Raw genomic sequence first — 15,181 nt, forward strand, 5'->3', positions numbered from 1 at the left:
ACACACACACACACACACATATGCAGGAGTGGGATACACACACACACACATACATATATATGCAGGAGTGGGATACACACGCACGCAGGAGTGGGATTGCTGGTTAGTGAGATTTGCACACATTCAACTTTCTTGATTTCCATCCACTTAATGCTTTTCTTTTGAGTTCAGATTACAGTATTCAGTTGGCCACTTTGGTTAGTGAGATTTTTTTTTTTTTTTTTTGGTTAGTGAGATTTGCACATATTCAACTCTTTCTTGATTTCCGTCCACTTAATGCTTTTCTTTTGAGTTCAGATTACAGTATTTAGTTGGCCACTTATAAACTGGATTTGGCCTCTTCCTGTTTATGTAAAGAAGGTTTTATTGGAACACAACTTTGGTTTATGTATTTATTGTCTGTAACTGTTCAAAGGCAGATTTAAGTATTCGCAGTACAAACCATATCATGCTCAAATATTTAAATATTTGCCCTTTTACCAAAAAAAGTTTGTGGACCATTGAACTATGCTATTTATTTGTTGCTTTTGTTTTCTCTCTTGTGCCTTCTGTTTACTTTTATTGTGACTTGAGAGATCCTCCTTAGCCACTAGAATGTTGCATACTTCTATAAATGAACAAATAGGTAGTATGTGACAGTAATATGAAAAGCAGAGTTTTGTAGATAGAAGTTGTACAGGGGTCAAAGATAAAGCTAAGAGTATGAGAGTAAAAGAAACCTAAAAGGTAAGGGCAAATCTTGGGTAATACAATACTGAGGAGAAAAGAGCCTTATAAGAAATTAGCAGTAGATTTAGCTTGTTGAAGTATTTTAACAATATCGTATTTAAATTCTAAAACTAGATGTTCTACTCCCTAGCTAATGAGGTTTTATCTTTTACTTCCAGTGCTCTTGCAAATAAAACTGGTATATAAAAATTTTCTGAAATCATTCAGTTTTTTAAAAACTTAATTTCGACTTAAATTAAATATTTGCTTTCTAATTGTAATTTCAGATATTTTGAAAATGGGCCTTCAGTTTCGTAGATGCCAATAATCATGTTTTCAGTATCTGAAATTTCAATATTTTGGTAGCCAAGCTATTAATATATTTTACCAGATTGCCTGTTGAACCCCAGAATCATATTTTTTTTAGTTATTCTAGTTTTTTGTTTGAAGATAGGCATTTTTAGTAAGTGAATTTAATATTATATAAGTATTTTTATTAATTATAGAAAATGTATTAAACCTAAAGTGCAGTTTAGTCATCTTTGTTACACATTATGCAGAAAGATCAATGTATGTCAGAAAACTTAATAATTATGGAAACTTTTTCTTTGGATAGGCTCGCATGTCTTGGGATAGAGAGTCCATGGACATTCGATATCGTAGACTTCAACATTTGCTTGAAAAAAGCAATATTTACTCCAAATTTTTATTGACTAAAATGGAACAGCAGCAGTTAGAGGTATGTACGTGTGATTGATTATAGTTAACAGCTTAATTTTTTAAAAGAAAGCTTTATTGAGATATAAATTATATAAAATATAATGCACACATTTAAAAATTAACAGTTAGGTGAGTTTTGACCTGTGTAATCATCAGTACAGTCAAGATAAAGAACATTTCCATTACCCACAAAAGTTCTCTTCTCTCAGCGATCTCTATTTCTGGCCCTGGACAACCACTGATTTTTGTTTGCTGTAATTATAAATTGGTATTGATTTTTCTAGAATATTATACAAATGGAATCATAGGAAAAACATTCTTTTGGTGTCTCGCTTATATGTATTTATTTAATAGATCATTTTTATTCCTAAGAAGCATTCCATTGTATGAATATACTAACATTTTTTTTAATTTGCCTTTTGACTGATTTTTATTCTGTCCAGTGATTTTTTTTTTGTATGCTAGAAATTTTGTATTTTATTTTGCTCAGTTCTTTTTTTTTAATGCTTTATTGAAATGTAATTGATACACACAAAACTGTACATATTTAAAATGTATACGCATGAAGCCACCACAACCGTGATAATGAACATAACCATTAATTCCCCAAAATTCTTTCTGTTTCCTTTTTAATGAGATATAATTGACATAGAGCATTATTTTAGTTTCAGGTGTACGGTGTAATGATTCAGTATTACTGTATATTTCAAAATGATCACCACAGTAAGTCTAGTTAATGTCACCATACCTAGTTAAGAAATTTTTTTTTCCTTACGATGCACACTTTTAAGATTGACTCTCTTGGCAACTTTCAAATATGCAATAAGTATGGTGGCACACTGGTAGAGAATCTGCCTGCCAATGCAGAGACGCAGGAGATGTAGGTTTACGTCTGGGTTGGGAAGATCCCCTGGTAGGAAATGGCAACCCACTCCAATATTCTTGCCTGGAAAATTTCATGAACAGAGGAGTCTGTCTGGTGGGCTATATTCCATGGAGTCACAGAGAGTCGGACACGACCGAGCATGCAGCACACACATTATTCTCTGTGGTCACCGTGCTGTGTAGTACATCCCCATGACTTGTTTATTTTTTAACTGGAAATTTCTACCTTTTGACCTTCCAACACTAATCTGTTATCTGTATCTGAGCTTTTTTGTTTTTAAAGATTCCACATGTGAGATTATATAATATTTATCTTTCTCTTTAATTTTACTTAGTATAAGGCCCTCAGATCCATTCATATTGTCACAAATAGCAAGATTAGATTCTTTTTTTATGGCTGAATTCTGCCCCCTTTTTTATTCTCTGCCATCCCTCACTTCTATCTTTCCTCATTTCCTGTCTTCTGATCTGCTTTCTGTAATTATAGGTTTGTCTGCATTTTCTGTTGGTAACAGGTTCTTTTAGCTTTTATGTTTGAAAAAGTCTTCATTTACCTTCAGTTTTAAAAGAGTCTCTACAGGATGAAGAATGTGTTTTTCTTTAGTGCTTCTCCCACTCCCCCACCCCCCATGCAGTATTTTAATTATATTTCACTGCTTTCTAGCTTTCACTATTTCTAAGAAAGCCCAAGTCCTTATGATGGCCAGAAGACCATAAGCAGTCTGGTTGCCTCTCTCAACCCCATTACCTTTCAGACCTTGTTCCAGGTGTATTTCCTGCTTGGAACCCTCTTCTCAGTAGACTCCTGCCTGGCTTACTTCATTATCATCCTCAAGCTTTGGCTTAAATATTTTTCAATGAGACCTGCCCTGACAACCTTAAATAAAGTTACCCAGCACCTCTTCCCTCATCTCGTTTACCTTGTTTTGTTCTTCCCATTGCGTTTATTATCTAAGACACTGTATAATTTATTTCTAAGTCTACTATAATATATGAAGATTTTAAAACTTGGGCTAATGTTAACACTACAATAAATCCTTTTGTCCCCATCATTCACAGTTAATGATTATCAAGGAAGATTTTGCTACATTTGCTAAATTTTCATTTTTCTTTGTTGGAGCCCTTTTCAAAACTCTATGATAAAGTGAAACAGAAAAACAAATACCAAGCTTAATGACTCCTAAGGCAAATACCCTTAACCACCTCTTGGAAATAATTTGAGTCATTTTATGTCCTGCTTTTAAAACTTTGTTAGGGAGCTTTGGAACAGCTTCTAGTCTAAGAATAACTTGGTCCGTCTTCTGAAAGTTTTTCCTTGATGCTGTGTGTGTTAAGAGGCCTTTCAGCTTTGGCTGACAGGAATATGAACCGTTCCTGATCCCTTGTGAGCACAGAGATCATTCCACCTGCTTTCTAGTTGCTCTTTTTCTGGCCCTCATTTTCTCTACTCACACACTGATCAATACTTGGTCTGAGCGTGCCACTGCAGATTTTCAGAGCTTCTTTTGTATATTGCTTTCTCCCCTCTGGTACTTTGACCCTGGTTTGCCAGCTCCTCTGAGTTTTGCCCTCTGTCTTCTCAGCTCAGACTGCTGAGCTCTCCTTGGGTTCTCCCTCCATTATTTGCATTTGGACATTGCCTCTAGGCAGTAAGCTTAGAAGAAGATTCGCCTTGTTTGTTTACCTTTTGTCAGTGTTCACTGTCCTTTGCTGCGTGATAAAAAGTTGCTGAAAACCATTGGTATGTTTTATCTGGATTTTAGTTGCTTAAGGCAGGAAATCTGTCCCCTATTACTTCGGAAAGGCTTGAAGCTCAAGTTTTTGTTTTTTTAATTTTTGTACAGTTTCTTCGTTGTGAGCTTAAGTTATTTCAGATATGTGTTTGATGCTTTGCATTTGACACTAAGAAAAAATTATCTTGTAGGAGCAAAAGAAGAAAGAGAAACTGGAGAGAAAAAAGGAATCTTTGAAAGTTACGAAGGTAATAAATAGTAAGCCTGAATATTTTATATATGTCACCTTAGATATTGAAGACATCCTCTTGTATTCTTTTGACTCTTGATTAAAAAAGTAAACCTTCTTTATCTGATAGCCTTTCTTTGTTGGTTGCACAGAAACATGTAAAATCTGTTTCTCAGTATCTAGATATGGAAGGAGAGCTAAACTGTGACCTTTAGTTTCTCATCCTGTGGACTGTATTTCATAGTAGCACAATTTCACTTTATAATCTCAGGAAAAATCTATAAATATTGTATACCTCAAGGCATTTTATAAGTGGCCAGCTCTTTTGGAGCCTGTAATGATTGTTCTTCTTCATGCCTCTAACCTCATTATGTCAACTTAGAACCATACCAGTAATCTAAATTTGTATCTTGTACATAGCTGTAGCAGTGGAACCAAAACTGGAGTAGATAGCATGTATGGTATAGTGTTTCAGACAGAGCATCCATTTAGGGATAGCCTGAGTTTTAGATGTGATCTTTTGGAGGAATGTTTTAATTTTTTTTAACATGAGGCTTTTTATGCCATATTGATAGGAATTGTACAAACAATACTTGTGCTAGTGAAAAGAGAAATAATATGGGTAGCAACTATTGAGTACTTACTGTGTGTCAGGTGGTGTTCTAAACTTTACATGTCTTAATTCTCAAAGTAGCTCTTTCAGGTAGAGATACTATTCCCCATGTTTTATGTATAAAGAAGCTGATGCAAGGAGATAGAGTACAGTCCATCCTCATTATTCATAGATTACTTATTTTCCAGTTAGCCTACTTGCTATAATTTGTTATCCCCAAATCAATACCCATGTTTTTGTGGCCATTCACAGACATGTGCATGTGTGGAATGGCAAAAAATTTGAGTCTCTCTATAAGTAACATTCCCAGCTGAGGTCAAAGCTACCTGCCTTATTTAAGCTGTCAGTGTAAACAGGTCTCCTTTTTGTGTCTATGTGTTGTCATGATTTTTGTATTTTTGTGGGTTTGGCGATTTTGCTGTTTAAAAGACTGTCAGTTACATTGTGCTGAAGTGCTGTCTAGTGTTTCTTATGCAAGAAGACTGTGATGTGCCTTATGGAGAAAGTATATCTGTTAGATAAGCTTCCTTCATGTGTGAGTTAAATTGCTCTTGGCTTTGAGTTCAGTGTTAATCAGCATATGTTTTAAATGAGCTGTCTTTAAACAGTACTGTATGTTTATATGCATAAACAGGGTTATGTATTGATCAGTTAATGAAGATGTGCTTGCGGGAACCTAAACTTGGGTTTCTTCTAGATGCACTGATTCGGTGTTCACTAATTCAGTATTCATGGTGACTTTATAGAACTCAGCTATTGTGAATGAGAATTGACTAAGTTTGAAGATCACATAGCTAATAAATAGTAAGCTAGGATTTGATTCTAGGATTAATTTCAGACTCCGCACTTAATTTCTACCCCAGACTGCCTTTGTTAGAAAATATCAAAATGCCAATAGGAAAAATAGGGAGGGTATCTAAGTCCAGTTACTTGATTCTTAGTGTAGTTAGCGGTGATGTTAAGGTACATAGCAGGTAACCGTACAACAAAAGCAGTTGTGGAAAACTGATACTTGACTCAGTTGCTAATTCCAGGGACTTATTTTGGGTTTTTGAAGAATGTACTTATAATTTTACTGGCTTAACCAACCATTTGCACTGTATTCTTCAGCCTGTTGCTTTAAAACAGTCTTTACTTTCACCCAGCTAACTTTTTATACCAGGTTTTGGGTTTTTTTTCCTTTTATTCTAAAGGTGTCAGCCATCATATTCTGTCTATTCCATTTCACTATTCTCTTGGTATTTTCCTTTTTAATCCTTTAAATTTTTTACTTTATTTTTATATTTACCTTCTTTGTCATTTTTATTTTTCATGCATGTTGTCTACCTATTCTTTTCCCGCTCACATTTTGAGACACTTTTTGAATGTCTCTTCATTTCTTTTATCTCCTTTCCATTGGTTTTTCTCTTTGATAATCTACTCTCAGTTGTATTTGACTTACAAATTATACTGAAATGAATACTCCTTCCATACCATACCCATTGAGTATCTTCAGCATAAACATAGTTAGAGAAGAGATGTACATGGTAATTACAAAATAAAAATGCCTCTGCTTAATTTTGAAATTTGTCTTAGATGGAAGAAAATGGAGAAAAGTAGAGCTTTGGGAAAAGGTAGAGTTACAAACAAGTTATAGTAGGGAAATATAGAAAAAGGTTACCTTTTAGTAAGCATAATAGTGAAGAGTTGTGGATTTGGTTCAACTGCAAGGAAAGTTTACTTAATCGGTGCCTTAAAACTTGTAATACCATAGAAGTTTTGGGAAAATAATAGTCTAAATCCTTGTTTTGTAGGATAAAAATTCCATTGATGCACGTGAGGAGAATGCAGGTAAATTTCTTTGTTATAGTTTTGAAGAATATGCATTTATATTTTTTGCTTAAATTACTATAAAAACTAAAATGGTATTGTTTTTATAGTCATGAAAAAGAAGAGAGGAAGAGAAGATGAATCATATAATATTTCAGAGGTCATGTCAAAAGAGGTAAAAATAAAGGGGGAAGGACACATAAGGTTTTGTGTATAACCTATGTGATATTGATAACTATTACTTAAAGGTGTACTGATTACTGATATTTACCTATCTTTTCAGCCATTTAAGTGTTTTAGGGAAGAAGATGGTACCATCTTCCTGTCTGTTAAAGGAGTATGAGCTTGGTCTAGTGAGAAATTATTATAACTTCTTACAACCTCAAAACTGTATCTTAAGAAAGATTGTTAGGAAGCTAAAACCATAAACTAATTTCTAAAGCCATTTCTGTTTTCACCTTCTCACTTAGTATCTCATTAAATAAAAATTAATTAAAGACTATCTTTAATTACAGCAAACCCTAAATATCCCTTAAGCATAATTTAATGTATCACATTCTTAATATTAACAAAAATTCTAACTTTATTATCTGCTCTACTTTTCTTTTACCTGAAATTATAACTCTTCACATCTTCATAAAGTATAAAGTTTAACATAATACTTATCTTTTTTAAAAAGTTAATTTATTTATTTTGGCTGTGTTGGGTGTTTGTTGTCGTGCAGGCTCTTCTCCAGTTTCTGTGTGTGGGCTTCTCGTTGCAGTGGCTTCTCTTGTGGGACACCAGCTCTAAGGTGTGCGGGCTTCAGTAGTTGCAGTTCCCAGGCTCTAGAGCACAGGCTCAGCAGTTGTTGCAATTGCTCTGCAGCATGTGGCATCTTCCCTTCCTGGACCAGGGATTGAACCTGTGTCTCCTGCATGGGCAGGCAGATTCTTTACCATTGAGCCACAGGGAAGCCCCACAATACTTGTCTTCACTCTCAGGATATACACTTTATTTTCCCTTCTTTCCCCATTTAAAAATAATACTCAGGACCCACTTGATTTGTTATGGAACACACTGAGACTGCAGTGAAAAACACTTATTAATTAATAATAGTGAAAACACTATTAATGAGATTAACACATCCCTTAATGTGAACTGGGCTTCCCTTGTGGCTCAGCGGTGAGGAATCCGCCTGCCAGTGCAGAAGATGCAGGTTCGAGCTCGGTCGGGAAGATCCCTGTGGAAAAGGAAATGGCAACCCATTCCAGTATTCTTGCCAGGAAAAGTCCCACGGACAGAGGAGCCTGGCGGGCTACAGTTGACGGGGTTGCCAAAGAGTCAGACACAACTTAGTTACTAAACAACAACATTGATGTGAACCAGGAAATGTTTGACTTCACTCCCTTCTCTTTTAGTATAAAAGGAGCCTGAATTCTAACTCAGGCAAGATAGTTCTTTTGGGGCAGGTTTGTTGGCCTTATGAATAAAGTTGTTATTCCTTGCCCCAACAGCTCTTCTCTCAATTATTGGCCTGTTTTGCAGCAAGCAGTATGAACTTAGACTCAATAATGTAATCACTCTCTTTGCCTTAGCATTTATCCAGTGAGAAATATTTGGAAGGAAGTAGTCAAATATAATTGGATAATTGGAAAATGCTATTGAGCATATAGAGGGGTGCTTAACTCAAGCCTGAGTTTCATAAAGGTTTCATCTAGGAAGTTGAGACTTGAGGGATAAAAATTAAGTCATGTAAAGGTGGTGGGGGCAGGTTAATAGGAATAATAAGATATAGGGAAGATGCTGGGGATGTGTCATAGGAAGAGGTGATAATCTTTAACAAATGTCCAGAGGCAGAAGAGTTCCGGAAATTTCAAAAAATTTAAAAAGAAATTATACTTGGCTCTAGTATATCAACAGAAGAGTGGTATAGGATGAAGCTGTAGAGGTAAGCGGCATTAGGAGTTTAGGAAGTTTAATTTCTAACAAGAATACTTCATAGTTGCTATTGTTTTGATTCATTTGCAAATTGTTCTCCAAAAAGGTTCATCTCAGCTAGCCATTTTAAAAGACAACTCTTCTATCTGTTCTCTATATAAAATTTCTTTAGCCTTAGAATATGAATATCTATATTTATATGATACTTTACATATACACGAAACATACACATGTGTGTATGTGTGTGCTATCAGCCACGTGTCCTTTTATTCTCCTGTGTATCTCAAATTTGAGACATGCTTAAAATTTCTTGAATGTATCATACTGTTTTATCCACTTTAGCCTCTGCACATGCTATCCTAGAATTTAATTCTGTCTTTAATTATTATGCCCTGATAACAACTTTTTCAGAAAATTTGATGTATTGTTCTCTGAAGTCACTAGGTTCATTGTCTCTCTACCCTTAGCATCTAGTAGGTACTTCAAAATCAGAACACTTTTATTCTTTATTTTTAATGTATTTGTCTTTTCCTCTTGCTCAGGATTGCATATTCAGGTCTCTAATCCAGAGAGAGGCCTAAAGTGGCCTGGAGTTGGGATTTTAATACATTTGGAAGTGAATCCTTGAATAATGGTGGTAACCACAACTTGACTCTAGAGCAGAGTTTTGAAAACTTTTTCTGTCAAGGGCTAGATAATAAACATTTTATGACTTTGAATGGTTTTGTAAGTAACTCACCCTGAACTTTGTCGTTGTATCCAGAAAATAGTCACAGACAAATTGTAAACCAATGAGCCTGACTTTTTTTCTAATTAAACTTTAGACATTTATAAAAACAGGTTGCTGGCTAGAGTTGGTCCATGGGTTGTAGTTTGCCTTTTTACTAGAGGACTGTGTGAATTTGGACTTAAGAAAAACTTCAACTAAGAAAAAAAACAAACTGAAAAATTTGGGAGTAAATATTCCAATTTTTAAGTGCTGCTCACGAATTCAGGATTTTATAAGATGCCATGGGCCTAATTTTGTCTCATGTTTGATTCCTCTGTATTTTAGTTACTTTACTAGCCTTATCCCCATTTCCTGGCATAAAATCAGAACAAGAGTAAATGTTTGTTGAATAAATAAATGAATGGACCATAATCATTGTTATTTTGTTTCTGTTTTCTCATTGTTTTAGGAAATTTTGTCTGTGGCCAAGAAAAATAAAAAGGAGAATGAGGTAAGAGATTTATAAGAGAGATTTATTAAATTTAGGAGTCATATTTGTGTCCCTGATCATTAGTTTTTTTTTTCTCTTAAGCACCAGTGTACATTTTTTCTCACTAGTTATCCTATAACATGCTTCTTTCTTATCTATCAACTTTAAGTATAATCTATTATATGTTCTTTAATGTGTAAATATTAATTTTTGAGTCTTTGAGAGTCTGGCAAAGATGCAGGTAACTGTACTATATGCCTATGTACATTCCACATGTATATATTCCGCAGCTTGTGGAAGTCCCTCGGGATACTTCAGTCTTGTTTCTGGCCTTCCAAGATTTTCTTTGGTTTTGTTTGAGAAGGCTTGTTTCTATCCCCACCCCTAAACCCTCATTTTATGTAGAGAGATGTCTTGTGACCTTGGTATTTACTATCAAGGCTCTACACTTATAGGATTTTTTTCTTTCTTCAGTATAAGGTTTGGTTTATGATGCAGTTACAACCAGTTATGTTAAATGTAAATAAAATTAAGCATTTTTAAAAATAAATCTTGGATGTATTTTAAAAGATAAAGTCCAATCTAATCTTCTATCACAATTTACTGTGGAATTGACTACACTTTGTAATATATAATAAATAACATACTGATCTTATGTTCATTCTGATAAGTTTTGTTAAGTGTATATATCTGTGTAACCATCATCCAAATCAAAATTTTAGCACCTTTTCATTATGGTAGAAGGATCTCTGGTATCCTTGCCAGTCTTGCCCACCCCTATACTGTGGCTGATAATCATTGATGTTGTTTTGTTACTAGTAGGTTTTTTATTGCTGAGTAGTATTCTGTCAAATATTACAATGTCTTTATCCATTCTCTTGAGCATTTGAGTTGTTTCCACTTTGTAACTGTTCTGAATGAGGCTGCTATAATAACTTCTGTAAAGATCTTTGTGTGGACATGTTTTCATATTTTTTTGATATATACCTAGGAATGGAATTGCTGGATCATATGGTAAATGAAGTTCAACTTTATAAGAAAGTAGAGCTCTTTTCTGAAAGTGAACCCACCATTTTACTCTCACTCAGTTCAGTTCAGTCACTGAGTCGTGTCTGACTCTTTACAACCACAGAAACTACAGCACGGCAGGCCTCCCTGCCCATCACCAACTCCCGGAGTTCACCATACCCATGTCCATTGAGTTGGTAATGCCATCCAACCATCTCGTCCTCTGTCATCCTCTTCTCCTGCCCTCAATCTTTCCCAGCATCAGGGTCTTTTCAGATGAGTCAGCTGTTTGCATCAGGTGGCCAAAGTATTGGAGTTTCAGCTTCAACATCAGTCCTTCCAACAAATATTCAGGATTGATCTCCTTTAGGATGGACTGGTTGGATCTCCTTGTAGTTCAAGGGACTCTCGAGAGTCTTCTCCAACACCACAGTTCAAAAGCATCAATTCTTCGGCACTCAAGGTTTTTCTATGGTCCAACTCTAACGTTAATCTGTCTGTGACTACTGGGAAAACCATAGCTTTGACTAGACGGACCTTTGCTGGCAAAGTAATGTCTTTACTTTTTAATATGCTGTCTAGGTTGGTCATAAGTTTCCTTCCAAGGAGTAAGCATCTTTTAATTTCATGGCTGCAGTCACCATCTGCAGTGATTTTGGAGCCCCCCCAAAAAACTCAGCCACGGTTTACCCATGTATTTGCCATGAAGTGATGGGACCAGGTGCCATGATCTTCGTTTTCTGAATGTTGAGCTTTAAGCCAACTTTTTCACTCTCCTCTTTCATTTTCATCAAAAGGCTCTTTAGTTCTTCACTTTCTGCCATAAGGGTGGTGTCATCAGCATATCTGAGGTTATTGATATTTCTCCCAGCAGTCTTGATTCCAAGCTTGTGCTTCCTCCAGCCCAGCGTTTCTCATGATGTACTCTGCATATACGTTAAATAATCAGGGTGATAATATACAGCCTTGACATACTCCTTTTCCTATTTGGAACCAGTCTGTTGTTCCATGTCCAGTTCTAACTGTTGCTTCCCGACTCTCCATTAGTAGTGTATAAAAGTTTGAATTCATATCATTGCCAGCATTTCATGTCATTAGTCTTTTTAACCTTAGTCGTGGAATGAATTTCATGTAGTTTTATTTTGTATTTTAATTACTAATGTAGAGTTAATTTTTATGTTTATAATGGCTGTTAATGTGTTTTCTTTTGTAAAGTTTCTGTTTATTATCTTTTGCCCAGTTATTGGGTTATTTGTATTTATGTTGATATATGAGTTCTTTTTTTTTTTTTTTTTTAATTTATTTATTTATTTTTAATTTTTACTTTACAATTCTGTATTGCTTTTGGCATAGATTGACATGAATCCACCACAGGTGTACATGCGTTCCCAAACATGAGCCCCCCTCCCACCCCCCTCCCGATATATGAGTTCTGATTGTTGTCAGATATATATACTGTATTTTCTTTCTGTTTCTGGCTTGTTTACTCAATTTCTTAATGATATCTTCTTTTAGTGATATCTTTTAATAAGCAGAAAATTTTAAATTTTGTAATAGTCCAAATCATTACTTGTTTTCTTTTGATGGTTAGTACTTTTTTGTCTTGTATAAGAAGTATTTGTCTATCACAAGGTTATCAAGGTTTGTGAAAATTTATCACAAGGTTATCCTCTGTTTTCTTCTGAAAGCTTTATGGTTCTTGGTTTGATGTTTAGGTATATCATTTCATCACAAATTTTATGTATGGAGTGGTGAAACTCAGGTTCCCTATATTTCCAGTTGAATATTCAGTTGTTGGCATCATTTATAGGACTTCATTTGAATTGACTTAATCCTTGTTTTCATATTCTTATAATGGAATTTGGACCTAGCTAACCAGTGAAGTCTACCTTTGGTCATCAGTTGGTGCTGTGTCACAGATAAATTGACACTCTTTAAGTCTGATACAGTTTTAAACTATTTTTACTTTGTCCCTTTCCCTGTAGTGAAGGTAATTACTTATAGAAAGTAAATAATTTTTATATTCTTGAACGAAACTAACGATAGATTTTTATTCAACATGTGAAATGATCTTCACAGTGATTCAGTTCAGCTCAGTCGTGTCTGACTCTTTGCGACCCCGTGAATCGCAGCTCGCCAGGCCTCCCTGTCCATCACCAATTCCCGGAGTTCACCCAAACTCATGTCCCATCGAGTCAGTGATGCCATCCAGCCATCTCATCCTCTGTCGTCCCCTTCTCCTCCTGCCCCCAATCCTTCCCAGCATCAGGGTCTTTTCCAGTGAGTCAGCTCTTCACATGAGGTGGCCAAAGTATTGGAGTTTCAGCTTCAGCATCAGTCCTTCCAGTGAACACTGAGGACTGATGTCCTTTAGGATGGACTGGTTGGATCTCCTTGCGGTCCAAGGGACTCTCAAGAGTCTTCTACAACAGCACAGTTCATTACGTAACTGCAATTTTGATTATATTAGTTACATTTTCTGATTAATGGAGGGTAGCAGCATAATTATGTATTAAATTTTTATCTGAACTTTTTTCTTTACAGGATGAGAGCTCCTCTTCTAATATGTGTGTAGAAGATCTTCAGAAAAATAAAGATTCAAATAGTAAAATTAAAGATAGATTATCTCAAACGGTTAGGCAAAATACAAAATTCTTTTTTGACCCCGTTCGGAAATGTAATGGACAGCCAGTACCCTTTCAGCAACCAAAACACTTCACGGGAGGAGTGATGCGGTGGTACCAAGTGGAAGGCATGGAATGGCTTAGGGTAATACATCCTCAATTTTGATTCAAGATATTGTTTCATTTCTATGTAATAACCTATTAATATTATATAACACAACTTGAGCTGTTCCTTCTGTGTTTCACTGTTATATATAAGACATGTATTTCTGTGTAAATACTTATTTTCTAGTAAGTTTTTGAAAGTGGAAATTTATCTTATTCAAGGCTACCAACATTTTTATGGCTTTGGAAACTGAGTTCACACAGTGTTTTTATAACTTAAAATATGACTATGTCAGTCTCATCATAATTATCCCTGTTGGATTAAAGGAAGAAATAAACTGCTGATTCAATAGATGTTTATATCAGCATTCAAATAGAGTGTATATTATTTTTGTCCAGATGCTTTGGGAAAACGGAATTAATGGTATTTTAGCAGATGAAATGGGATTGGGGAAGACAGTTCAGTGCATTGCTACAATTGCATTGATGATTCAGAGAGGTGTGCTTGGACCTTTTCTCGTCTGTGGCCCTTTGTCTACACTTCCTAACTGGATGGCTGAATTCAAAAGATTTACACCAGAAGTAAGACATGCTTCCTTTTGTTACATATATTATCATTACAAATATTTAATTATTTTGTTGCCTGAATTAAGTTATAGATCTCTTATTATAATTATGTTGATTTCTGTGTCTGCATCTTATTTAACTTATCTTTCAATATCAGCAATACCTTCTGTAAGTTTACAGAGAATACGTATTGGTAGTCTCAGAAATCTTGCCTGAAGTATCCCTGGGTGATTCAGAGTGCATTGACTACTTTGACCCACCTGAGACAGGCCTTGGCAGAGTTTATTTTTAATTCTGTTCATCCTTATTATAGTGTTTTCCTTCCATATGTGTTGTAGCCACATGCTTGCCTTAGGAGAAGTACACACTCCAGAAATAGCTTTGCCATTCCTCTCACCTTACACTTGAGTTGATTTTGTGGCCCTTTTTATCCTCCCACTGTAGCCCAGCAATTAAAATTGATCGACTCATTTTATTATAGAAAGATAGAACTAAAGTTAAATTATGTTTTTTTCTCTCAGAAATGTTTAACTTCATATTTTCTAAATTGTTGTTATTTATATTTTGTTCTAAAGTTTGTTACCAATCAATCTAATAACATCTTTTAGATTCCTACTATGTTATATCATGGGACCCAGCAAGAGCGTCGAATATTGGTAAAGCATATTCACGAGCGGAAGGGGACACTGCAGATCCACCCTGTGGTGATCACTTCGTTTGAGATAGCCATGAGAGACCGAAGTACATTGCAGGTACAAATGGTCTCACTGGAGTCTTTATAATCCACAAATCACATTTCTGAAAATGTATATCACCTTCCAGTAGCATTGGTTTAATTTTTCTTCTCCTGATAGAATAGATTGCATTGGGTGTATTCCTTTAGAACCTAGAGGTTTATATTAACCAAAAGATTGAGATGAAGATTGTAGTCTCTAACAGGAAAATTAAAGCCTTTGGCACTTAAATCTTGGTAGCCACACACCATTTAAATAATTTTTATCTCTTTTCCTTTTTTTTTAATTTAATTTTTTGGCTATGATGAAAATTCTAATGCTATTTAA

General features: G+C 35.1%; 1 protein-coding gene across 1 annotated transcript in view; it reads left to right on the forward strand.

Moving 5' to 3' along the window:
• Positions 1 to 15,181, forward strand: part of HELLS (helicase, lymphoid specific) — a 36,949-nt gene that overhangs the window by 4,461 nt on the left and 17,307 nt on the right. The window contains exons 3-10 of the mRNA XM_040254561.1: positions 1,325 to 1,447; positions 4,238 to 4,294; positions 6,682 to 6,718; positions 6,808 to 6,872; positions 9,796 to 9,837; positions 13,369 to 13,593; positions 13,953 to 14,135; positions 14,729 to 14,872. Coding sequence (XP_040110495.1) covers positions 1,325 to 1,447; positions 4,238 to 4,294; positions 6,682 to 6,718; positions 6,808 to 6,872; positions 9,796 to 9,837; positions 13,369 to 13,593; positions 13,953 to 14,135; positions 14,729 to 14,872 — 876 coding nt within the window. The remainder of the gene's footprint in view (positions 1 to 1,324; positions 1,448 to 4,237; positions 4,295 to 6,681; positions 6,719 to 6,807; positions 6,873 to 9,795; positions 9,838 to 13,368; positions 13,594 to 13,952; positions 14,136 to 14,728; positions 14,873 to 15,181) is intronic.

The sequence above is a fragment of the Oryx dammah genome, unplaced genomic scaffold, assembly GCF_014754425.2.
Source record: "Oryx dammah isolate SB20612 unplaced genomic scaffold, SCBI_Odam_1.1 HiC_scaffold_14, whole genome shotgun sequence".
In the NCBI taxonomy this organism is placed as follows: Eukaryota; Metazoa; Chordata; class Mammalia; order Artiodactyla; family Bovidae; genus Oryx; species Oryx dammah.